The sequence below is a fragment of the Pagrus major genome, chromosome 21 (genome assembly GCF_040436345.1).
Source record: "Pagrus major chromosome 21, Pma_NU_1.0".
Taxonomy (NCBI): Eukaryota; Metazoa; Chordata; class Actinopteri; order Spariformes; family Sparidae; genus Pagrus; species Pagrus major.
Window position 1 is genome coordinate 25,100,675 of NC_133235.1, and position 24,643 is coordinate 25,125,317.

The following is a 24,643-nucleotide window of genomic DNA, read 5'->3' on the forward strand; positions in this document are numbered from 1 at the left end:
CAAAATCTACTAAACACAAGTGCGTAAGATGGAGGTAGTATAACGCACGGGACAGGCTCTCGTTGAATTAAAACACACGCCTCACGGAGAAACGTTGCTCCGCAGCGTCGGGCGCTCCAGTAAGTCTGCATTTAAAATGAATCGGTGTCTACAAATGTGTGCTAACGCTAGCTAAACAAGGATAGCGGTTGCTAACGTTACTGTGCTACCGGCTGCACGCACGACAGGCACGGATTTCTCCCAGCAAAAAAAAAAGAAAGCCTGGTATTGTAACGTTGAATGTTTTTATTTACACGAGCTTCGTGAAGGCTATGGTTTTTGCAAACAGTCAGAGATAGCTGTAACTTTACTGTACAGCAGCATAACTAGCTAGCTAAGGCAGCGCTAAAGTTAGCTGCACTTATGCTAGCCGGCTAATTCGATGCTAAGCACCATCACAAGTGGCCACAGGGAGCATAGCTAACGTTAGCTGTTTTGATATGCATTTGTCCTAATATATATACCCTCTTCACAGGCAGCCATGTCGGGAATTAAAAGGAAAATAGAAGGCAGTGACCCCGACTATGAGGACATTTCGCTAGTCCAAAACAGCAAGAGAAACAAAGCAGCGGAACATAATGGTAAGTACATGCTCTGGACCTGGAGACACCTGCTTTACATGTTGTGACAGCTGACAAGTAGCTGTACCCAGCTGATCCCTGGTCGTCAATATGTGTTTATCCTGCTTTTTTTTTTTAGCCAGAGAAGCAGCAGTACAGAAGATTGAGACCATCATCAGGGAGCAGTTTGCTTTGGAGATGAAGAACAAAGAGCATGAGATAGATGTGATCAGTCAGGTAACTGGACGATGCTTCACTTCACTACACTACATTTCACTTGTTTTGTGTGAGTAATGGAGTAAAAAATGTGTGATACAGAAAGGCACTGACAGGATTGTACAGCATGGTTTTGGTTTATTGTTTTTTTCTTCCCACATTATTTTGCAGCGGCTCAATGAAGCCAGGAGGATGATGGGACAAGCTCAGGGCATGCATAGTGGCCAATTACTACGCCAATGCTGGAATGACCAGACTCCCAGAGGTATATCTGCTTTACACAGACGGCAATCAGCTGCTCTAAGACACTTGTACGGTAGAAATAGCAGTAATCTCCATTTCTTCTGTTTTCCCAGCATGCCTCCAAGAGCGACCCCGCCGTGCTGAACCATCCAGCCATCCGCCGGTTCCTGGAGTCCCCGTCCCGTTCCTCTTCCCCCCTCAACCAGGGCTCCGACACTCCTTCTCTGGCCCACTCCGAGTCCGAGTCCCTCTCGCAGCAAGGGGAGGGAGCTGGAGAGGGATGGGGGAGGCAGCGTGGAGAGAGGGACGGCAGCAGGCAGCAGGAGCGCAGACCTGGACGCAATACGGGAAAAGTGAGTTGATCGGCTCGGTGATGATTTTATGAATGCCGTATAGACATTAGTGTTTTCATCTTCATTCTTCATCGTGACACGTTCTGTGTTACTTGTCACAGGATACATTCGGCGTTGCCGTCGTCAGAGCACAGGGTGACGTACCACACGACTGGAAGCGAGGCCTCGAGACTCTACGCGAAGAAGACAATCGTAGTGGGAAACGTGTCCAAGTACGTAACCGAGTTGAGCAAAAAGTTTGACTCACTCAGTCGTCTGTGTGGCGTGGTATGCTGTCGAGCAGGTCTTTCCAATTTAGGAGCAAATATGCATCCCTTTGTCTAAATGAATTCAGAACGGTTTGAAAGCCACAACCAGGCATTCATAACATCAGTGTCTGTATTCTCATCGATCTCTCCGAAAACCTTAAAGATCTTATTTGGCAAACGTGTCGATATTCCTAGTTTACAGTTTGAGATCAGCTGAGAGGTATTATTGAGTTACAAAAACATACACTGACTTCATTTTTCAGCATGTAGGATCCTAATAGACGTTGTTGTATCCATTTAAACATTATAACCGAATGATTTAGAGTATCGAATGTCCTTTGAAATATAGACACGGCACCGAAAGTGACTCAAAATACTGATGGGAGTTTTTTCCTCAAGTAAGAACTCAAAAATAACTGTTTGTTGATGTGTCACTAAAGGCCTTGTTTATCATTTGGAGTTACTGCCTCTCCAAAACCAATATTCCTCTGCTTCAGTAACTTTGCGCTCGAGTGTTTATGTGTTTTTCAAAGCCCAGAGTCCTTCGTCGAATTTGTCTCGTTTTTGCACGACTGTGCATCGGAGAGCGAGCAATAATTCAGATTTTCTGCAAGCCCAGTCTCGTTGCAGTACGCCTGCTCACTTCATTTATCTTCCCCTGGGCCTGAGTGGATCCAGATGACTGACAGTTTTCCTCGAGTCCACTCGCTTCAGTGTAACACGAAGCAAATGTTAATTCTAGGAATCGTGATAGACGAGGCACGTGTACGGTATCTCACGCTCACTGAATGTCTCGGAGGGTCAAATGGGAAAGGTCGTTTCTCCTGTGGGAAGTTGTACAAAAGGAGGCTTAAACCTGGCACAGCAGTCATAGACGTTAATAAACGATGAATGGGATCAGATGAGTTTAAATTGACCCAGATTATGAAGCTGCGTTGAAGTGTTTCCACTTATCGATCATCGGTGGCTTGTTTTCTGATGATCTGATTTGTTTTAAATTGAGCTTTTATTTTGTTTTAATGGTTACAAACCACCAAATCAATATACATTATCCCTACTGTTTACTGGTGCTTACTTTTCATTCCCTCTGGTTGTTTTTTCCTCTTGGTCTCTTTGGTACAAAGTCGTAAAAAAATTAAGTGTTATCTTCTTATAAAAAAAGAAAACGAGAATGTAGTCTTCGCTTTCCTGTCGCCTGCTATTTCTATTTTGATGTTCATTGTCCTGTTTCACTTCCTCGTTGTTGTTTCGCTGTTACTTCGTGGCGTGTTATGTGTTACACAAGAGGACCACCGTGGCAGTGAGCCTCGTGTTTCAGATTAACGTATTCCTCCATTCATTCGCACCCTCAGGTACATTCCTCCAGACAAGCGGGAAGAAAATGACCAGTCGACCCACAAGTGGATGGTGTACGTCAGGGGCTCCAGGAGGGAACCCAGCATCGACCACTTTGTGAAGAAAGTCTGGTTCTTTCTGCACCCCAGCTACAAACCCAACGACCTGGTGGAAGTCAGGTTGGTCCCGGTCTGTTTTTTCTACATATCTGAGGCAGACGATGTGAGCGGGGCAGGGCTCCTCTCGGTGCTGTTTTTTATGCGGTTACCTCAGGCAGGAATAGAAGTTGCACAGACAGGGACAAACTTGTTCCAGCGAGATCTTCCCTCACGATGTTTCGTTGCTTAGACACAATGTTGCTTCTAACCTAATATTATTATTCTACGTTAGTAGATTGCCGCACCTCTTTCCATGGGCCACCTGCCAGGGTGAAGGAAGTAAAGAAACAATTGTGGAAAAATAGCACCTGGATGCAGAATAGACTGTTTTATCATCAGCTGGTGTTTAATTCACTTTGCCATCAGCCTCTGAGTGCAAAAACAGTCTGCCGACAGTCACATTGTGTAACACAGACTGAGAATCCTTGAATAAACAGTGCCCCCTTGTGGATGTGTGACGACGCAGGTCATCCATCCATCATAGCCGAAAGAGAAAAAGCAACACTCGTCCCTCTCTGTCTGTGATACTTCAGTTAAATCTTGCCGGTGGCTTTTATTTACGCAAAAACAATGAGAAGACATCGCGTCAGTATCCAGATTGTAGACAAACATCAGTAGGTGGGGTCTGTGACGGTAATTAGCAGATGATGAGTCAGACTTGAAGTCAACAACAACCTGGGCACACCTCAGTCACACACGTGGTGCCACTCGCTCTGAGAAACAAACGTGTTTGGTGTTCGTTTATGAATTACTCGGAGGACTTCAGGGCGCGCAGTTCTGTGATTAAGATGTGTCGTTTTTAGATTTCATCCGTCTAAAAGGGGGCAGAGGATTTGAGTTTGCCCGTGGCTTCTGAATAAATGATCTCTTTCATCAGTCAGCACTTCTCATCCTGAGCTCGAAGCCTCCTGGCTGTTTGAGCTGACAAGGCGCTCACGTTGCCGTAGCAGCCGCTCGTAAGCCCAGTGAAGCCCAGGCAGGCCCAGTCGTCTCTGCTGACTCTCGACACAGCCTGAATGTAGATGTGAAGGGATGAATGAAAGTCGGGGTGAAAAGAAAAATGTCTCACTCATAGTGTTTATGCTTGAATAGACACATGATGTGTCTGCACACACACACACACACACACACACACACACACACACACACACACTCACACGAGGGCAGTCAGATCAGTTTCTGCTCTGTGGGGATGAAAACCTCGAGCTTCAAAGGAGGAGAAGAGCCCTTCAAGTCATTGATTTTAAGAGATTATTAACTCAGTCTTAGTCAGAAGCCAGGGCGGGAGCTTAGGATTTTCGTTTAGGATTTTTCATTATGACGACTTCTATAGATTTATTTTTTGTGTGTGTGTGTGTGTGTTTTGATGACATTACATAAGGCTTTCTAAATGTGTCTGTTCTCAGCGAGCCTCCCTTTCATTTAACACGACGCGGTTGGGGCGAGTTTCCTGTGAGGATTCAGATCCACTTCAAAGACCCTCGCAACAAACGTATTGACATCATCCACCAGCTGAAGGTCAGACCGGATCAGAGACCACATCACCACTCTGCTTGGTTTCCTCTTCTAATGAGAGACACAGTATTTTTCCACATGCAGGATTAACTGAGCCTCTTATAGACCTCCTGATATGTCTGTGATGTCCTTTGTGATGATTCCTGTCCTGATACTGACGATTGTAAATCAGATACTAGTAGTAATTTATTGTCTCTTGAAGTTGCCGACTTTGATCTACCTAACTGGTGTGGACACATTACCAAACATTGAACATTACAGGATTTAAATAACAAACTTAACAAGAACACGTATGTATCTTTTGCCAACATAGTACGCTTGGCGTTCAGGTGTTTAAGTCACGAGAACCCCGCTGCTAGACAACAAGGACGCCAGTAGTCTCCTCGTTGTTCTCTTGTCATCCTTCGCTGTTTTACAAGAGATGTTGACCTACTTTGTATTTCAACGCCATTGGGGGAGAGAAAAAAAAACTTCTTACAATTAAAATGGCAAGATGTTAACAATTTCCATGGCCTCCACCATTTCTGAAAACATCAGCAAACACGTCACAACATGTGAACTCAGAGCCTCTCAGTAAATTTCCACTCTTGAGATAAGAGGTCCTCTTATGAACTCGATGAACACGACCCTATTTAAAGGCAGCAATTATCATGAGCATAATTTAGTGGACTCAACAACTATTATTTTAACTCAGAAGTCTTCAGTTTTTAACCTCTCTTCTTCTTCTTCTTCTTTCCCAACAGCTGGACAGAACATACACTGGTCTGCAGACACTCGGGGCAGAAACTGTAAGTTGTAAATGTTCGCTCTGTTCCCTGCAGTGACGTGTTTTTTCTCAGAGCTTTACTCTGACGCTGAGCTATATTTGTTCCAGGTGGTTGATGTGGAGCTCCATAGGAACTCTCTTGGGGACGACTACATCCCTCAGCCCTCTTCCTCCAAGGTGACTCACAGAGCGGCCAGCCCCATGTCGGCCGCCTCCTTGACCCAAAGTTACGGACGCTCCAGTTCTCCCGTCTTACATGAGCCCAGTGTAGACAAAGGTACACGCTCAAAAACATTTGTCCTTATAGAAAAAAAAAGTGTATCTATATTTTATCACTTAAACAATGTAGCATCTTCTTGCTCCAAACCAGTTCAACTGAAATACTCACTCCCATTACCTTCTAGCATTCATCAAATCAGAGATGGGGAGGTCTGCAGGTGGCCACAGCTCCAGCCTCGCCGCTGGTGAACGCACCCCAACCCGGCCCAAAGCCAGCGACAGGATCACTCTGGGTTCCCATGGCAACTCAGCCTTCCAGCCCATCACAGCCAGCTGTAAGATCATCCCACAGGGTCAGCCGCCGAGCCCCGCCGAGTCTCCCGGGAAGTCGTTCCAGCCAATCACCATGAGCTGTAAAATAGTTTCAGGTAAATGTCTCCACCCAGTGGCCACTTTGCATTTTTATGTTTTCATAGAAGACCTTTCAAAGCTTTTCATGCTTCCTTCCTCCTTTTGTGAAAATGGAAAATAGATGCAGTGGACAGAGCGATATCACTGGTAGGCTGGTGGTACAAAGGGCAACAAGAGGGGAAACAATAGACGTCATTTAAATGTTTATATATCGAATAACATTTTTCATATATTCAGATTGCCGAAGAAGCTGCATGAAGTTTTGAAAACCCGCAGCAAAGCAAGCATAACTGCTTCTAAAAATGATGTGTGTGATTTGATGTAGTTGTACACGTTGCCTGTTGTTTCACTGAGTTAAAATAATATTCATAATCATCCCTGGAAAGATTTATTTGGGTTAAATCATAATAAAATCAGAGAATCCATGTATTTGAAGCCATTGTAATTTTTAAATGTAAATAACATTCCTAAAGATTATTATTCGTCTAATAGCTTGTGCACTTTCTCCCCCCGCAGGGTCGCCCATCTCCACCCCGAGCCACTCCCCGCTGCCTCGCACGCCCACCACCTCGACCCCTGTCCACAGCAAGCAGAGCTCCTCATCAGTGCTCAACAACCCTTATATCATTGTCGACAAGCCGGGCCAGGTTATCGGTATGGCATCCTCATCCGCCGCCTCCGCAGGTACGCGTCTCCTACTCGGTGTCAAAGTGCCGCTTGAATTCGGAAGTGGACCTGCAACAAATATCGAGAAGCAGTGTCTGAGCCGCCCACATAGAATATAAAAATGGCTGTGAGGAATGTACTCTATAGCAGAACAGATGATGAACAATACCCTTTAGACTCTTTCTCTATTTTGGACCTTTTTTTTCTGACTTGTCCTCTTTAACCCCTTTTAACTTTCTTATCCAGCTTTGTACTCACTCCCTTCTCACTCTTTTGTCCCCGATTTGCACTCATAAAGTATGACGTTCGGTGAGCCAGCAGGATGAGAGGTTGCCATGGCGACCGAGCTGCTGTGTTTCATTGCCATATTAGGACGATGAGACCCCACGCTCACATCAAGTTTTGTGTGCGTGCGTGCTTGTGTGTGTGTGTGTGTCTAGTTCCCCGTAAACAAGGTGTGCAATTATCTGGAAAGATGGAGTGTGTGCACTTGAAGTGTGCGTCACCCATCACGGACAGAGTCATCTTACATCACCAAGGCTGTTGCATTTACTTCTTCACATCAGCAGCGTCAGTTCATATTCCACTTAAGAGCTCTTTCCCCTAGATTGCTCACCCGCTCTCAGCCACTCCCACACTTCCTCCACAAGAACTGGCAGCAGGGCTGGAGTGCTATTAAGTGATGTTTTATCAAGCTGGATGAGGCTGATGTGGGTGTTTTTGGCTGATTCACCAATCCCGGGATAAAACAGATTTTAATGCAGTAGGTGAGGACGAAACTTTAGCTGTTCTCGGCTCTGCGGGTAAATGCAGCAACCGGAGCTTCGGCTTCGACGCCCACGCTGAGCAATCCTGGCATGAAGCTGTCACCTCACGCCACAAAGGCCTTGATGTCTGTGGAAAAGGATGGCAGCAGCTGCAGCGAGCTATCACCAGTACACTCATCATCCTCCATGACTTATTTGTGTGTGTTTTTGTGTGTAAATCACTCCACAGGAAGCCCCTCCGCCAAACAGTCTGCTGCTCAAGGCACTCGCTCTCCAGCCCCCAAAGTTCACACTGGCACCTTCCTCTCATCAGGGGTGAAGGTGAGTCGGGAGAGGCTAAACAGTGTCACCCTTCTTATGAGCTAAAACATTGTTTTACTGATCTGTTCCTTCCAATGTGAATATAGTCTGTCCCTGTAGTATCTGTATCTTTAACAAAGCAGGGTGGTATTAATAGTAGGCCAGGCTGCTATCTTCAGCAGATGTGAGTGCCTTGGCAAGCTATTTAAATGGGACATCGTTCTGAAGATAGGAGGGGGGTGTGAGGGGAGCGTCGCAGAGAGAATTGCATGGTTTCTGTTTCAGTCAGTGTCAATACCCCGCTCTAAAAATCCTCCCACTCCCACATGCTCATCATCTCATCATTATCCACAAAGAATGAAAAACGCATTCTCTTCAAAAATTTCAGTTTTCTCACCGTGGTGCTCTGATTGGCTCCTAGTGTACACTCTGTTGTAGGCTGCCGGCAACTGCTGTAGTACTAAAGGCCAGGGCAGATGGGGAATATTAAAACATCTCCATGATGAATAAGTGATGATGCTGATTTTCAAAAATTCTGTCTTAAGCCACAAATCTCTTCTCACTCTATCTGTAGCCTGTTGAAATCAAATGGTTACTTAATTTTATGGTCACAATGGATCATATTAAACACTCAATTTACGCCCGTGATAACAGCTGCGATATTACCAACCTGTTGTGGCTTGTGGCAGCGTGGCCATCCTGCTCTAATCCTTCTCACCATGTGCACGCCACTTCTTGTGCAGGTTATTATCAAGCAGGAGCCAGGGGAAGTTTCAACACAGCAGCAGCAGATGGTTTCCACAGTAACCAGCCAGCAGCAACCTGCCGCTACGGCAGCACACCAGTTTGTCGCAGTGAAAGGAGGTCACATGATCTCCATGTCGGCCCAGAAACAGGCAGGAGGGCCCTCAGGGGCCACAACCAGCAAGGTCAGTCTCTCATGCATATACTCAAGCAGCCCCGCACAGAAGTACCTCAAATCATTTACATTTAAATTGTGGTGAGATATAAATGTGTTAAAACTCCATATGACACTTCTCTCATTTCTAGATGTTAGGCATTCCCGTTAGCTCAACGCTTCAGTCTGCAGTCAAACAGGTTGCTATCAGCAGTGGACAGATTCTGGTTGCCAAGGGCAACCCTTCTGTCTCCAAGGTGATGGGAGGGAAGCAGGTTTTGGCTCAGGGAGTCGCTAAAGCCATCGTCAGTGGAGCCAGTGGCATGTCTGGTCAGCAGGCTGCTGCCAAGGCGGCTGGCGGTGGTTCAGGTGGCAAAAGTGGAGGTCAGAGTTCAAACACACATCTTCCACAACAAATTAAATGCAACACATTTTATTTTTGTCATCGTGTCTCTTATTATTAGGAAAAATAATTGTTTCATATACTTGATTGTTACTTGAAAATATATTCAAGATTAGCAGAGGAAAATGTATTTATAATGTACTTTAAGCTCATTTTGCAGTACAATTTCAGAGGTGTGTAAATGGGTATATTTTTCTTTCTGTGTATGTCCTTAGTGATGGCTACTCTTCAGCTGCCAGCCAACAACTTGGCCAATCTGGCCAATTTGCCTCCAGGCACCAAACTCTACCTGACCACCAACAGTAAGAACCCCTCAGGGAAGGGCAAGCTGCTTCTCATCCCACAGGGAGCGATCCTCCGAGCCTCCAGTGCAAGTGAGTGAATGCCACATCCTATATTCATCTTCTTAAATACAGACATTGGCAAAAGAACTAAACGACTAATATTCAATTAATATTCATTAAGCCAGTTCCAGTCACATACTTGACACACTTCCATCAAGCTCTTGGAGTTTCTTTGACTGTCTGCTGAATTTTTGTGGCAGCTGTTCACAGAACATGAGCCAGCAGATAAGTGCTTGGGGTTAAGTTGGGCTTCCTGAACACTTTAAAGGCCTCGCAGACAAACTGAAGAGAGATGGGTAAAGACTGGCTGGCATTAAATCCACAGACTACCCTGTAACACTAAAGTGTTACTCAACCAGTTCAAGTAGAACACATTTTATGAATGCATAAATATCAAGTATTAAATCAAAATATAGTGCAGCCTCCACTTTTTAGTGTTTCCAAGAAAAAAAAACATTTTCTTCAACTTGGGTCTTTGTCATAATTTAATGTCCTAGTACATTATTTCTCAGGAGACTTGTAATAGCGTATATCTTGAGGTTTTATAGGGGTACTTTTGTTTTCTTTGTGCCCTACATGTACAGTTGAGATTGATGGCTCTGGGAACAGTTTCGGACCAACTGAAACTAATACATGAGTGTGTAGGTGACTCAGTATCTGTGGTTAGTGTCCCAGCCAAATGACTTTCGCCCTGACATTTTCCCTCTGAGCCTCGAGCTGGAGACGGCTGTATTAAAAATGTTGTTGCTTTGGGCTCATCATAAAGTTTGGGGGAAAAGTAAGAAACCCACTTCTGCAGAGACGTACAGATTGTGGCTGCTGCACTACCTCCTGGACAGTGAGTCAGTACTTGTCATCTGTTTCTTTCCGCAGTCTATTTAATGTGCACTGCAAGCTAGAATCCGTCACACAGGAACACTTCTTGTCAAATAAAGAGATTTAAGAGATTTAGCAGCATCCCGTAGTTGATAAAAAACTCACATTTCACCGCAGTAAACCAATATTACTCCGTACAGTGCTGCTTCAGACTCATTTGTAAGTAAAGTAAAATATACTTTTTTAAAATCACCCAACTTAACAAATAGAAGAGAAGCTGTAATTTAGGTTAAAGAAGAACAGGATTGTTTATCAGATTTGCGACTGATGTGTGTGTGTCTGTAATTTAGGTCAGCAGTCCCAGAGCAGCTCGTCTGCAGGCGCTGGGGGCTCTCAGACCTCCTCCTCTTCCTCCTCCTCTTCCTCTTCCAGCAGCCTGCCTTCCAACCTCTCCTACACGTCCTACATCCTAAAACAGACCCCACAGGTGGGTAGAAACACATTTACGCTATCGCACAAACCTTAGAGACACCCGTACTCTAGTATAAAAATACTCTCTTTGATGTCTTTTGTGTGGATTCTCATTTTTGAACGCCAGAGCATTAGTGTTTGATTTGCTGGCATGTTTTGAGCAGCGTCTAAAGAAGTCTGTGTGAAGTGAAGATGCTTTCACATTATCCATTAAATAGTCATCAACACAGTTACAAAAAACTGATTTTAGATTTTTTTCCCCCGATAGCAGTAGAGAGTCTGCAAACAGGGTTTCTTCTCCTTAGTGAATGTTGGATTTCTGTAGAGCCTGGTGTGTTCTTAATTAGACACATTCATTACAGCAGCATTGATCCTGCAGCCAGCTTTAGATCAGCGCTGCCTGTGCGTTTAACCAACAGCACATAATGAAGTTGTCTGCAGAGGTTTCCACCTACATTTAAAGTAAGGATCTCGGCTGGGTTCGCTAATTATGGTCAATCTTCAAGGTTTGGAGTGTCTTCTAAGTGTTATTTTTACAAATGTGCTCAAATATAGTGCTTAAATGGCTAAAGAGTTAGTGCGCACACACACAGACACACACAAATGCCCCAGTTAATTGATTTCAAAGAAGGCTAATTGAATTTTCTGTAAGCTATTAGGAGATATTAAAGATGAAACAGCTGAGTTACATGTTAATAAAGCCGTAAGATTGGTTTTAAAAGGCAAGTGCGTTTTGTTAATGTTTTGTGGGGCACCGACCAATTTTGTACATTTAAAGTGTGTTTTACAAGTCTTGGGGAGCACTGCTGCATATGTGGAAAAAAGTCACATAAAGCCTTTTGTGGCTCCAGCGGTTAAATTTAATTAAAATTCAATGGAAGTGTCTTGGACTCAATTCAAAGCGATATGTTGTTGGATTTCTACACAGTCCTCTAACCCCGCTTTTCCCATTTCACCCAGGGCACGTTTCTGGTCGGCCAGCCAGCACAGGGTTCAGGGAAGCAGGGAGGCTCCAGTTCGGCAGGTCACGCAGCATCATCTCCAGCAACTGTTACCCAACAGGCCATCCGCGTGACAGCTGGACAGAAGGCGGCCATTCTGGCTCAGGTCAGCATGAGTAACACGACACAGGGCAGGACTTTACTGCTGCCTCTGCACTGTGTGATACTGATGGAACGATTCTGTAGTTACTGCTGTTGTGTGTGTGTCTCTTTACTGTTTCACAAGCATTTACAGCCCTGTTCTGATATAGTTACAAGCACTCTCTGTGATTTATACCCCAAAGACAAGCCGGTAAATATCAGCGGATCTCCCAGGACAAAGCCCAGTACAGTTTTGAGATCCAGTTGAAGAGCTTATTTGGTGTTTGCCAGCACTTTTGTTCTTCCTGAACACCTCTGGCAGTCCTGTTTACTCTGCACGCTGAAATATTGATTTTTCTTTTTTTCTTTAACCTCATTCTTTCTCACAGTTTCACACCACTTCTTTTATGAACTGTTCTTGCTGGCCTCTTTAACTTTGACAGTATGTCACCCCATTTTGTTTCCAGTTTGACACCACCGTTCTATCAAATCTTAGAGTTTACAGGTTAAGCCGATGGTGGAAATGTTTAACTATTTAATGCTGACTTTGTCGGACGCTGACGGAAATACATTTTTAAATAAAAGAAAAGAAAAATAAAGAACGTAAAGACAGGGCTGTTGGCAAGAATCACTGTGGACATCATGCACAAAATTTGTATTATTTTACACACTGACTGACAGACATGCCTGATCAACCAGCCGCTTACCAAAGACATTTCCCACCATCGACTAAGTCATCAAACCTCTTTCATGGGCTCTGTGATTCCTCCATAACTGTAAGATTAGAATTAATGATTAAAGAGATCAGAGTCGATAATTATGGCTAAACCACCTCATTTCTAAAATGCTGTTCTTACTTCCCTCTGTCAGTTAACTTGATGAGTTTCTCCGATCTGAATTTTCTCTGGTCATAAAAGCCTGTTTCAAATTATTATTTTATGAAAGCAGCTTTATCATCAAGTCAATTTAAGATGGTATAATCACTTTTTATTGTGGCCTTCTTTCACACCAGACCAGGGTCCACTCCCATGTCCATGGTCTTTGACAACGGTCACTATTTCGTTTGAAAACATAATTAATTTTCCATCTTGTTCAACTCAATATGTAAGTTGGTGGCTGATTGTAACAGCGAAGGACTCCACGCATCAGCTGGTTTAAATCTGACTCACCTATGTGCTGCTGGGCTGGGGTGGACAGTCCTCTCATGCTGTTTAATCCTTTTGACTTTGCACTCTTCACATTCTTTGAGTACTTGCTGTTGGAAAAACGATTGAGACTGTTTGAGTTTGTCAAAGTCTGGGAAGAAAATTAATTTCAGATTTGGTATAGATTAATTTTCTGCCAGCTCACTTGCTTCTTGCCAGTTTAAGTATGTTCATATAGATTGTTCTTGTGGATCGTAAGTGAGTGGTTGCTCCTAGTTTCGAACTCTTAATTCAACTTTGTGATCTTCTGTAATTGACAGGTGGTGGGCGGCTCCCAGGGTGCACAGGTGAAGCTTTCTGATGGGTCTGTCAAGACGGTAACAGCGGCGGCAGCAGGCCACTTGTCCAAGCCGGGGACTACCACGTTGAGGATGACAGGCGGAGTCATCACTGCTGCTAGCTCCACCCCCGGCTCCGTCAGCGCTGCAGCGGCAGCAGCAGCAGCAGCAGCCAGCCAACAGCAGGCGAGTTTCACAGCCCTCATGTTTTTCTGTTTCATTCTGCCTGACAGCTGGTTTGAAATTACTTTTAAAAAGGGACAAACAGCAGTAACATTTAAATGGATTTTGAGTATTTATTTTATGCTTGCTAAGTGGTATTTTTATTTTCAAGTACTCCATTAAGGTTTCCACCAGATCCAGTTTGAGATAAAGTTTGTTTTTGCCGATGACAAATAATTCGTTTCAATGTGTGCTTTTGTGATTAGAGGATTGTTTTGCGATGAAGTTAGATTCTTCTGCCTAAGCAATAATGAATTTTCATTGTTTATATACTAAAGCAGAGGGGATAAATGAAAAAGTGGGATAAATGTACTAATGATTTGCCACTGCAGTATGAATACATGGAAAACAGGATGAGTGCAGTAGCAAGGTCAGAGAGAGCATAGAGTTTAGATGGTGTGTGAAGAGCCCTAAGCCATTCATCAGCAGTGGTCTGGGTTTGGGTGATTACAGCTTCAGAGTCAGAGGCCAGGCCTCATTAACTTGAGAAATGGAAACACATAAAAACACTTCCTAGAGGCCGCAACACAAAAAAAAACAAATATGTATACAGTATGTAACGGATAAAAACACTCCCTCTCTCGAACTCTGTTCTCGAAAAGACTGACGTAAACACAAAAGTGTAATACATCACTGCTTTTCCAGTTTTGGAAAAACAGCCCTTTCAGGACTGTTAATTGAATGATGAGGTAACTCCATGAGAGAAGTTGACTCTTTTGTCTTTGAGAATTCCTTAAAACCGGTGACCTGATCAGCATGTGTCCCTCTTGGATTTGCACGGCATCGAAAACAAATGTGACCAGAGCGCAGAAAAGATATTTATCACAAACTCTAAAGTCCTGCCATAGCGAATGTAGTTTGAGTCCTCCCTCTCTCCTTTCCAAACGCATTTTTAAATGGATTCGTCACTTCAGAAAATTGTAATATGAAGTGTACATTCACTGTCATGTAACAGCAAAAGTGGTGAGATGTGTCGCCCCATAAAATGTTTTTCTGAACACCGACTTAAGTATTTAAAGACAAGTGTTTTGAAAATGACAGTCGTCAAACAAATAAACACATTTATTGGAGTACAACATAAACAATTGTAATGAGGCCTGTACCAAATAGTTCAAAGCTTCAAAGCTTATTAATAACATTGACATTCAAATTCAAAATTTACATTTGAATGCTGGGAAGCTCTTTGCATTTCTATTAATTCTGTTTAAGCCCAGTATTGTTGCACAGTTTAGACAGATTTGACTACACTGATATTATTAATATTAAACTATTTGTAGAATCACATTCCAGTTGTGGCTGTGTAGGATTGTAGCATGTAGCATTTTCAGTTTGCTGATGATGGATTACTTAATTTAAATCAAGGATTTTTATTTACTCATTTTCTTATTTATGAATGTGTGTACGTATTTATTCATTTATTGTTTTGGGTAATGCTTCAAGTGTTAAAAAGTGACATTAAAATGTAAAAAAAGACATTATGTACAGCCATAATCGTAATTGTACACACTACAGTAGCAAAGTTTGCCATCACAGCAATATCTTATAAAGTTAAACTGTGTCAAGACTCCATATGTTTGTTGTGCCTGGCACAGCTGACTGACATGCACATTGAAAGAGAGCAGAATGACAGTGTTTGTGTTTGTCTCCTGATTGACAGCTGTGTTTCTGTGCACTCCCAGCAGGCTGGAGATGCTGGGAAGTCATCCTCTCAGCACCACTCACTCCTGGTGGCCGCCAACCAGGCCGCAGTAATCAGTGCCGCGAAGAGTGCCAGTGCTGCAGCTGGAGGCAGCCTGTCGAAGGCGGCTGTGGCCACCTTGGTCAAGGGTGCCGGCAGCTCTGCCACAATGACAAAGAGTGCTGCCGGTTCAACCGGCGCCGTGGTAACAGTTGCCAAAGGCATCACCAACATGCCCGTCGTCAGCATGTCCAAGGGGGCAGGGGTGGGGACCGTGGTGGGTGTGCCCAAAAGCAGCGGCACGTCATTGGTCACCGCAGCCTCGTTAGTCAGCGGAGTGGCAGCAGGAGGAGGGAAGACAGGTGCTACTCTGTCAGGTATACAAAGAGAAATATCAGTGTGTGTTTATCACCTAGTTTGAGTGTGTGTTTTCGAACAAATCTAGCTCAGGTCCAGCTGCCAATAGCTTTTGTCTGGAATGTATTATGTTTTGTCTGCAGGCATGCTGAAGATCCACTCTGGAGGTTCCAGCTCCCAGCAGACAGTCCTAACCATCCCTGCCAACCAGCTCAAGCAGCTGGGGGTTGGCACTGGGTCCGGAGGGCTGCAGACCATACTCATGCCTGTAGGGAAAGGTAGGCATACCCGAGACAGCTCACTGAAACACAACAATCAGCCTCATCGTGAGCTCATATGATGAGAATGTTATAACCAGAATGTCTGCATTCCACATAGAAGCTGTGTACTCGACCTCAGAAATAGAAATCACATCTGAACGTAGATAAAAGGCAGCAAGGGCACTGAATAAAACATGCAGTATTGACTATGATTGCTTTGTGGGCGCGCCAATTTTCTTACAAGTTTCTGAAGAACAAATACTGAAATGATAAATACTGTTCTCTCTAATGATTTGAAGAGAAGACTGTAAGACTGTAGTAGCTAACAGCAACTTCATCCATTTTATCTGTCTCTTGCTAATAGATATGACTGCATAGTGTGAGTTATTTGAGACGGAGGGTCAAAGATGCCATAGATTCTCCTCTCTCTGTAGTACATCATCTTCCTCCCCTCTCATATTTCATCTTACCGTTAAGCCTATTTACCTAATGGGCCATTGATCCATCCTGTGTGTGTGTGTGTTTTCTTCTGTGTAATAGTAGTGTCTAAAGGCCCAGTCTCCAGTACTCCTTCCTCCTCCTCTTCCTCCACCACCCCTGGAGCAGCTGGAGCTGGTGCCTCTCCCAGTCCTGCCAGCCAGGTGTCCCCCTCCCTTGCCCTGCCTCTGGCACAAGGTGAGAGGGGTTCATCCCCACTCCACCCACTCTTCTCTCATTCTTTACCTCTTTTATTCCCCACCTCAAGTTTCTTCCATTGTGTCAGTTTTGTATTGCCGCTACGGTCAAAAAATGAGTTTTGGCACCGATACCAAAAGGACAAAAAAGGAATAATATTTTTTTTCTACAAACACAAGAAAATACATCACTCCTCTCAAATACAAAGAACTACAGGCTTGTATTTATTTATATTTATTGAAATGAAACGTTCTCTTGCATTTGCTTTTCTGCCGCCACAGTGAAGACAGAGCCAGGTGCTGGCACAGCTGTCACATCTGGTCCATCCCCCCCGGTGACTGCTCCTGTCCCCACTTCTGTCCATGTTGCCTCTGCAGCCACCACAGTCAAGCAGGAGCAAGGGGCGGATAGCTCAGGACACGACCTCATCAAGTAAGAACGAGTCACGATGCTGCGTTAACAAACAGCACATTAGCTGATTCTTGGAAGATAGATCATTTATTGCCTGTTGAGAGGAAAGGTGCAAATTAGGGATGCTCCGATCAGGGTTTTTTGCCCCCGATACGAGTCCGAGTCCTTTGATTTTTGAGTATCTGCCGATACCGAGTCCCGATCCGATACTCTTATAATACATTTAAAAATTAAAAAGATCGAAGAAAACTATCCAAGGTGTCCCTTATTTTTTATTATATTTTACCACCCCTCGATATCCCAAATTTACATATCTGACAGTTTGCAACTGCATCGTTCTCGTCACTCACTTTAAAATACTTCCACACAGCAGACATGGTGCGCCACAACTCGCCACTCCGCTTCAAAACAAACTGGCGTGCTGGTCTTCTGCGCATGCGCATGTCGTAAACGGTGGTAGTAAATACTCATTTTATTTTTTTTATTTTGAATCACCAATAGCCCATATATCAACAATCTAATACAAATAATGACTAAATAAATATATATAAAACCGATCTCTGATCGGGTCGTAACGTCCGAGTCCCGATCGAGTCTTCAGTGGCGTGATCGGCCCCGATTTCCGAGTCACGTGATCGGATCGGTACAACCCTAGTGCAAATGCAGAAAGAGATTTTTATAACTTGCTGAACTCCACGAAGAATCTCGTAGCCTCATGTATTAAAGCTATCACACAGCTACCAGTATGTAATGGAGGGTTTGTAGACCATTTTCTCTTCCTGGCAGCCATTTCAGTGAGTGTTATCTCGGGGGGAAACCTGACAATACTGATTCCCTTTTCAGCACTGAGCACATAGAGACCATGATGCAGCTGCTGACAGCCGTGGTGAAGAAGTTCCCCCTGATTGTGCCGGATAAGAGTGAGTGACCTTTCCCTGCAATTGCTTTTAAACCAACTCCGTATATTAAAACAGACAGAGGGCTTATACACTTCAAGCTGTTAAATTCTGTGTTTTGTTTGTTTGTTTAGCTGAAGACTCCCATCCATTCTGTGCCTCTTCAACAGAGCAGTATTATTCCTGGACTATTGGGAAGCGCAGAGCATCAGAGGTGACTTTTAGCTGTTGTGTGTGCACGATGATGAATGCTGTACATCATCTCTGCCTGTGAGTGATTATGAAGCCTCAGTTGAGTCGATCTGCTCACAGGACGAGTGTATCAGTTTTTTTCCACAAGTGTCTTGCATTTTATTGATTTGATTTTATAGGGCCACTAGTGATTAGTTTTCGTTATTATTAAACTGCAGATTTTTTTAGTTGTTTAGTCATTTAAAATAAAAAAATAAATAAAAACTGCGAAAAATGCTCATCACAATTTCCCAGAGCTCAAAGTGACGTCTTCAAATCGTTTCTTTTATCCAACCAACAGTCCCAAACACAAAGACTCTTCATTCACCATCATAAATGTCAAAGAAAACGGCAATCCCTTACATTAAAGAAGCTGAGACCAGCAAATGTTTTGACATTTTTGCTTAAAAATGTACTTAAAAATGATTGGCTGACTGTTTTATAGTATTGATCATTTTATCATTTCTTTCTTTTTTAACTAATGGATTCATCGACTAATCATTACATCTGTAGTGCGTATTGCCTTTGTTGAACATGTTTGGCTGCGTCTCTGCTGCTCTTCAGAAAGAGAAAGCGGGGTCTCTCCTTTCTCAGGATTAAGTGTTCTGTGAACACATTTCACTGCTCTGCGTTCAGCAATGTCCTTGAATTAAGGTTTGAATTAACCTCATTATATCTCACAGTGACAGCATCCACTTACTAGCAGTTACTCTCCAGTTTCCAGGGTGAGGGCGTCTGTAATGTCAGTGATAATTTGCATTGTTTGCAGTTTTGTTGTCTGTGTAATCTGTCTTGCTGTTCTGTGCTGGACCCCTGACTCAGCAAGCTTTCTGTTTGCCTCACGTCTTCCTATCTATCTGGTCAGATGTGTATCTCTGCCGGGTTGTCTCCTCTCATCTCTGCGTAATGGGTTCATCAATAGCTCATACAGACCAGCCCATGTCGTAGCTGTCTGTTCTCCTTCTCTGCCACTATAAAAGGCTCTCAGACAATTTATTTATATCTACAGGTCACTAATTTACTTAGGGGACTCAAAACACATCATTCGACAGTGCAGGGACAGGAAAAGATGAGGCTGCAAGCTAGTCATTACTGGACTGGAGGGATTTTAGGTGAGCTAAAATGTATGCACATCTGGGGCCCCATTACAGACACTTCTTAAGTCGGAAATCCTACCTTAACTCAGATTAGGATGACAATTCGGATTTTTGGTATTACAGAAACATGTTACCTAACTGCCTTTAGGAATAAATCCTTCCTTATCTTAGCATGCGAATTGAAGACTTTCCAGACTTAGAAATCCTACATTAGGATGGCATTAGACGCTGTCCTAAATTCAAGACCACCACCGTTGTTACTGTCTGTATGACAACGACAATGATGATGAAGGGAATCACAATGATGTTAGCTTCTCAAACAGGTCAACATTGATGTTAGCCTATTGGAAAACTAGCCTTGATGTCAGCCTGTTAGCTTTATATTACCCGTACCTTGTATTAATGGGTATACATCCTCTCCTCCACCGACACGATTAATTTCTCCAATTGAACAATCAAGTTTACGGTTCTTGTTCATTTACTTGTGATAAGATACAAAGTCTGAGAAAGGACACAGCCATGAGTTTAGGAATTGCTTCTGTGGTATGATTATTTTCTTTCTAGTGACAAGATGATCCCTGAATGTACAAGTTTACACGATATATTTTGCCGTATGTCTGTGTAGCTTCAGCGAGCGGTGGCGGTGAAGCGGGTCGTCCAAGACGTGCTGGACCGCTCACCCCGCCTGCAGGCCCTCACTCCCCCAAAGACCAGAGAGGTGGTGCAGTGGTGCCGACAGAGGGGCTACACACCGCCTGACCTCGAGCCCCAGCGCAAGAACGACGACGAGTCCATCGAGGACATCCTCACACAGATTGACAACGAGCCTGGTGAGTTTGTAAAGGGTTTTTTGGTGCAAAGCTCCTCATTTACTTTGGCCTGTTTTTGTGATTTCACAGTCGACTCTTTTCTGTTTTGTGGATCAATATTTCCCTTCAGTGTTGCATGTGTGGGTGTAGTTCTTCTGCAGATACCAGTTAGTCCAGTAGTGTGTGAGGGTGGCCAGTGTGCAGCTTCACTGTGGGGCCGTGTTGTTTTATTCACAGGGAGTTCTCATTAATTCTGCCTTTTATCTCAAAAGCGTGAGAGACGAGGCTGCTTAGCTCTGTGAGTCACACACTTGCCTGAGCCAGACAATATGATAATCTGCATTTGTGTACTCTCGCTTTCGCACAAATACCTTGATTTATAATTGTCACATTATTGAACCAGTAAAATGAGCCAATAATTCCCAAGAGCAAATCTCACATTTTCTCCTCTTTCCTTTTCAAACACGCAGCCACACATCAAGAGTGTAATGCTGATGCGGTTGCTGTTTCTGCTTCGCTAGGACGCCGCTGGTTGTGAAACGGTGTGTGAAATACATGTGAATGTGTCCGCAGAGTGCCCGACAACCTTGAGTAGCTGCGAGGAGCTGATGCTGCGGTTGGAGCAGATGCAGGCTCTGCTGAAGACTGAACCAGAGGAAGCGGACGACGAAATAGTCGACATCGTCACCGTGACTCCTCCATGCCAGAAACTAAAGGTCAAAGAGGAGGAGCAAGAGGCCGACGCGGAGCCCAAGTTCTACCTGGGCCCGTGCACGTCCGCCCAGTTTGTCAGCGAAACAGCTCAGCAGGTCAGGAGCCTCTCCGGGGTTTTGGAAGTGAAAATGCAGGGAGAGCTGATGAATACAACCATTAACATGTTGTTATTGTTCTGCTATAGCAGCTGAATTTTTAACTAGAAGAAGCTGCACCGCTTTCTCCATTTTCATGTGATGTCTCTCCATCTCTCTCAGATTGGGGTAACCTTCCACCCAGTGGAGGTGGAGAAGAATGTGTTCGCTCCATCAGTGGAAACCATGATCCTGAAGGTCGGTCACTATACAGGCCAGAACAGGGAAAAAAATAAAAGTTGGCTGTTTACAGTAGCTCATCTTTACCTCAACATACCCTTGACTAGAATGACGAATGTACGGTGTGTATAAAATGTACACCTGCACAGTATTGTTGCGTGTTTCACCTTGTACTGTACGAGAGAGTGGGTTTCTTTGTGACTAATGGTATCACTGTGTGTGTCTGTGTGTGTGTGTGTGTGTGTGTGTGTCTACACTGCAGGCTACTGAACAGTTTGCCAGTGACATCCTGAGAGAAGCTCTGGCTGGGGCCTACGCCAAATCCCCTCCGAACAGGTCAGCCTCTGTTTTTTTTTTTTTCTCTCTCTCTCGCATGCAACCTGCTTAGTGCTCCATTTTTCACTCCATTCATCACATCTAGGCCTCGTCCAAAACTACCAGTTTACCTCTCAGAATATTATTAACACGTCCACAACAAGAAAAATCTTTATTTCATAAGAAATGTTTCAGGACACTACGGACTACGGGAGTTACCTCAACTTAACCTTCACTTTACTGCATTTGGTGGACTACTGTGGACTCACCTCATGGTCTACAATTATCATGTTTGTTGGTGATATATATTTGATGATTGAACAATGAAAACACCAAAACTAACTATGACTTTATCCGACTATCTTAAGTATTTTCTGTCTTTCCTTTTCATTCCTCTGTGCCTCAGAGCTCCATTAGCCACAAATTATTAAAACACATCAGTTAATTATTCCATTGCACTGAGTGGCATCATCATTACGTTGAACATGTGCACTGTAGACACGTGCTCTCCCCGACTGCTGTCAATATTTGCTACAGCACCGAATGTATATTAATCGCAACTGAAAATAGTCCCAAACAAATACGCTATTTACTATTGTTTTAGTTTGTTAATGTTTTAGGATTTTTTTTTTAGCCTGTTTTACAATAACTTTGTAACTTTTGGGTTTTGCAGGGCTCCAAGAGAGATCACAGCCATGAACATCCACCAGGCTGTCAGTAGCATCCCCACCTGTGACTTCCTCACCAACGCACACATGGGTTACCTGTCGAAGGACAACTGAGGCAACATGAGAATGACACTGACTGGTGACTGACACAAACAGAGATGTGAGGACCATCTGAACTGCTGCTTATGATGGAGAGACTCGGTGAACTGACAGCTCTACTGTGTGACGCGTCACACCTGGAAGTAGTCCTGCTGCCTCAGGTTACACAGTTATAACTAATGTACTGTATTCATTAACTTGATCATAGAAGGGCTCAGCTTGCTTCTCACAGCAGCAGAATAACAAATGTTTCTAATACTCTGGGTATATCGTAACATTTTAGTCCTAATGTATCGAGAGAAGCCGCATTGTGGGACTCGTGTTGTTTGACTTTGAGATGCTGTTGTGCTCTCGCTTACCTCATAACAAGATTATTTTAATGATGAAGTGTTTCCCGCCAGACAGCCCGCTAGTCACCGGGGAAATGAAGCCTGAGTGACTTACAGGACTGAACGATAACATGAGACAGCTGTCCCCTCCATTCTTCATCCTGCTGGCACGTTCCCCTGAACTAGGAACAAGATTCGGTTCACCAGCAGAGGTGGAAACACTAATGAGTATAAGAAGTCTGTATCTATGTCTGGTGGGAGCTTTGGGCAAAGCTAACAGAGAGATTCTGATCTGTCATTTCGAACACCGTTTGATGTATTTCAATGTTACCTGGCAGAGGTAATTATGGCTCACAGCTGTTTTCACAACCTCTTCAGAAGAGGTAACTGAGGCAAGTTTGTTATTTTTAAGTTGAGATTTCATCAAATCTGTTACTGTCGTTATGAATTCAAGACATCACTCTAAATATTTATCTTGTCTCCTTCACCAATCAGGTTTGATAGCCAGTTAAAAGAACTGCTTTTAAGTGTTCTGTTTAACAATCGTTATGTATCTGTCACGTAATGTACACAGTGTGTATGACCAATATGAAATAGATGGTGTTTTCAAAATCCTGTTTTATTTTTTTACCCTGCAAACAGTAACGCCCAAACAGCAGTGAGTGTGTATGTCTGTGTGTGTGTGTGTGTGTGTGTGGATAGTGGATGTAGTCATCACAGAAAGTTATTGAATTTGTTGGGGAGTGAGTGCTCGTGTGTGTGTGTGTGTGTGTGTTTTGTCAGCTGATGCAGTGTCTGTAATTCTGTTTCATGTGGAGCTTTGCATTATGTTAATGTGTGGATGAAGTGGAAGTGTTTGGCCTGAGTGGTTGTGATGCCTGTGCAACCAAACTAGTTTAGAAGACACCGTTGTATTTTCATGTTTCAGTGCAAACCAAAAATATAATCAATATTCTTGTAATAAACAAAGAAAAACTCTGGTTGTATTTTTTCATTCACGTGTCTTGTGTTGAACATGTTGGTTTGTTGGTTTGGGAGCTTGTACAACAACATGAAGCTGGTTCCCTTCAGGTTTGCTCACCAAATTTTTAACCGTTCAGAACATTTCGACAAAAAGTACATTTGTTCAGAACCTGGAAAGCTGGTTCACACCTGGACCCAAAAATATCAGGTTTTCCTTGACCTGAAGTGTAAACTGAGTGTTTTGTGTATTGTGCAATGCCCTCCATTGATGATGCGTCCATTGTTTCAACGGTTCCAGTCAAAACTGTTGGAAACACCAGCTTGGTTGTTAGATTAGATGAAGGTTACAAGGATCTTACCCAGAATTCGTTCAAGAACCAGAGCTGATTTGGTGGCATGTGACATTTCTGCAGCCACTTCAATACAGCTGAGACTGATCCGTCTGTCAAACAGTATCAGTGCCAGTCTGGATAATCCTTAGACCTCATTGTGATCATTTTCATGTGAACTACTTTATACTTTCTCGAACGGATGACAGAGAGAGAGGTTGTGGATCATCTAGAGTACAGCAACAATGCTGTTGAACTCTACTATTCCGAAGCAATAGTTAGACATTTTGGGAAATGGGCTTATTTGCTCTCCTGCTGAGAGTTCGATGAGAAGATCGACAGCTCTCATGTCTGCTCTGAATTAGCCATAGCTAATTAGCCCAGTGTAAAGAAGACGGTTACCGTGGGAAATCAGCCAGCCTGGCTCTGTCCAAAGGCAAACAAACATGATTGTATCTAATTTGATTTATTCTCTACTCAATAGAGTAGCCTCCTGAGTCACTTTAATAAGTAAGGTTATTTTCTTTCCTCTTGCTTTAAAGGGGAAATGCAACTTTCTCAGATTTTACACATGAAGGTATATCTACAGGTTTTGGGGAGAACCACCTATGTGAAAAAGTAGTATAGAGCATTTTGTGGCTCCAGAGGAAGCTGCACAAGTGCCTCTAGTGATGTCACTCAGTGGCTGAGTTGCATTGTGGGTAATGTAGGCACCAGGATTTGAAAAGATGCCTGGAATAAACAGTGATATCTCTGGTTCTGCTGTCCATAATGAGTCCAGCAGTGTTATAGGAGTGCAACGCTGACTGCTTCAAAACCTGGCGCCTACATTACCCACAATGCAACTGCCAATGTGTTACATCCCTGGAAGGCAATTCATCAGATTACATGCAGCTTCCTCTGGAGCCACAAAAGGCTTTATACTACCTTTCTTGTCTTTCCACAGACCTGTAAACACACTTTTTAATGTGTAAAACTGGTGG

At 43.6% G+C, this 24,643-nt stretch overlaps 1 protein-coding gene across 1 annotated transcript; it reads left to right on the plus strand.

Moving 5' to 3' along the window:
- The first annotated feature begins 211 nt into the window (after positions 1 to 211).
- yeats2 (YEATS domain containing 2) lies at positions 212 to 23,348 on the plus strand. Its single transcript, XM_073491893.1, is given in 32 exon segments — positions 212 to 264; positions 515 to 620; positions 739 to 836; positions 987 to 1,013; positions 1,015 to 1,080; positions 1,172 to 1,411; positions 1,513 to 1,527; positions 1,529 to 1,623; positions 3,012 to 3,173; positions 4,559 to 4,670; positions 5,411 to 5,455; positions 5,542 to 5,710; positions 5,838 to 6,080; positions 6,580 to 6,747; positions 7,726 to 7,817; positions 8,540 to 8,725; positions 8,847 to 9,078; positions 9,313 to 9,471; positions 10,608 to 10,744; positions 11,689 to 11,835; positions 13,276 to 13,479; positions 15,198 to 15,570; positions 15,694 to 15,828; positions 16,351 to 16,485; positions 16,767 to 16,917; positions 17,740 to 17,816; positions 17,927 to 18,006; positions 19,746 to 19,950; positions 20,503 to 20,738; positions 20,901 to 20,975; positions 21,220 to 21,293; positions 21,946 to 23,348. Coding segments are annotated over 31 exon segments (4,347 nt in total). The 5' UTR covers positions 212 to 264; positions 515 to 520; the 3' UTR covers positions 22,055 to 23,348.
- Positions 23,349 to 24,643: the final 1,295 nt, after the last annotated feature.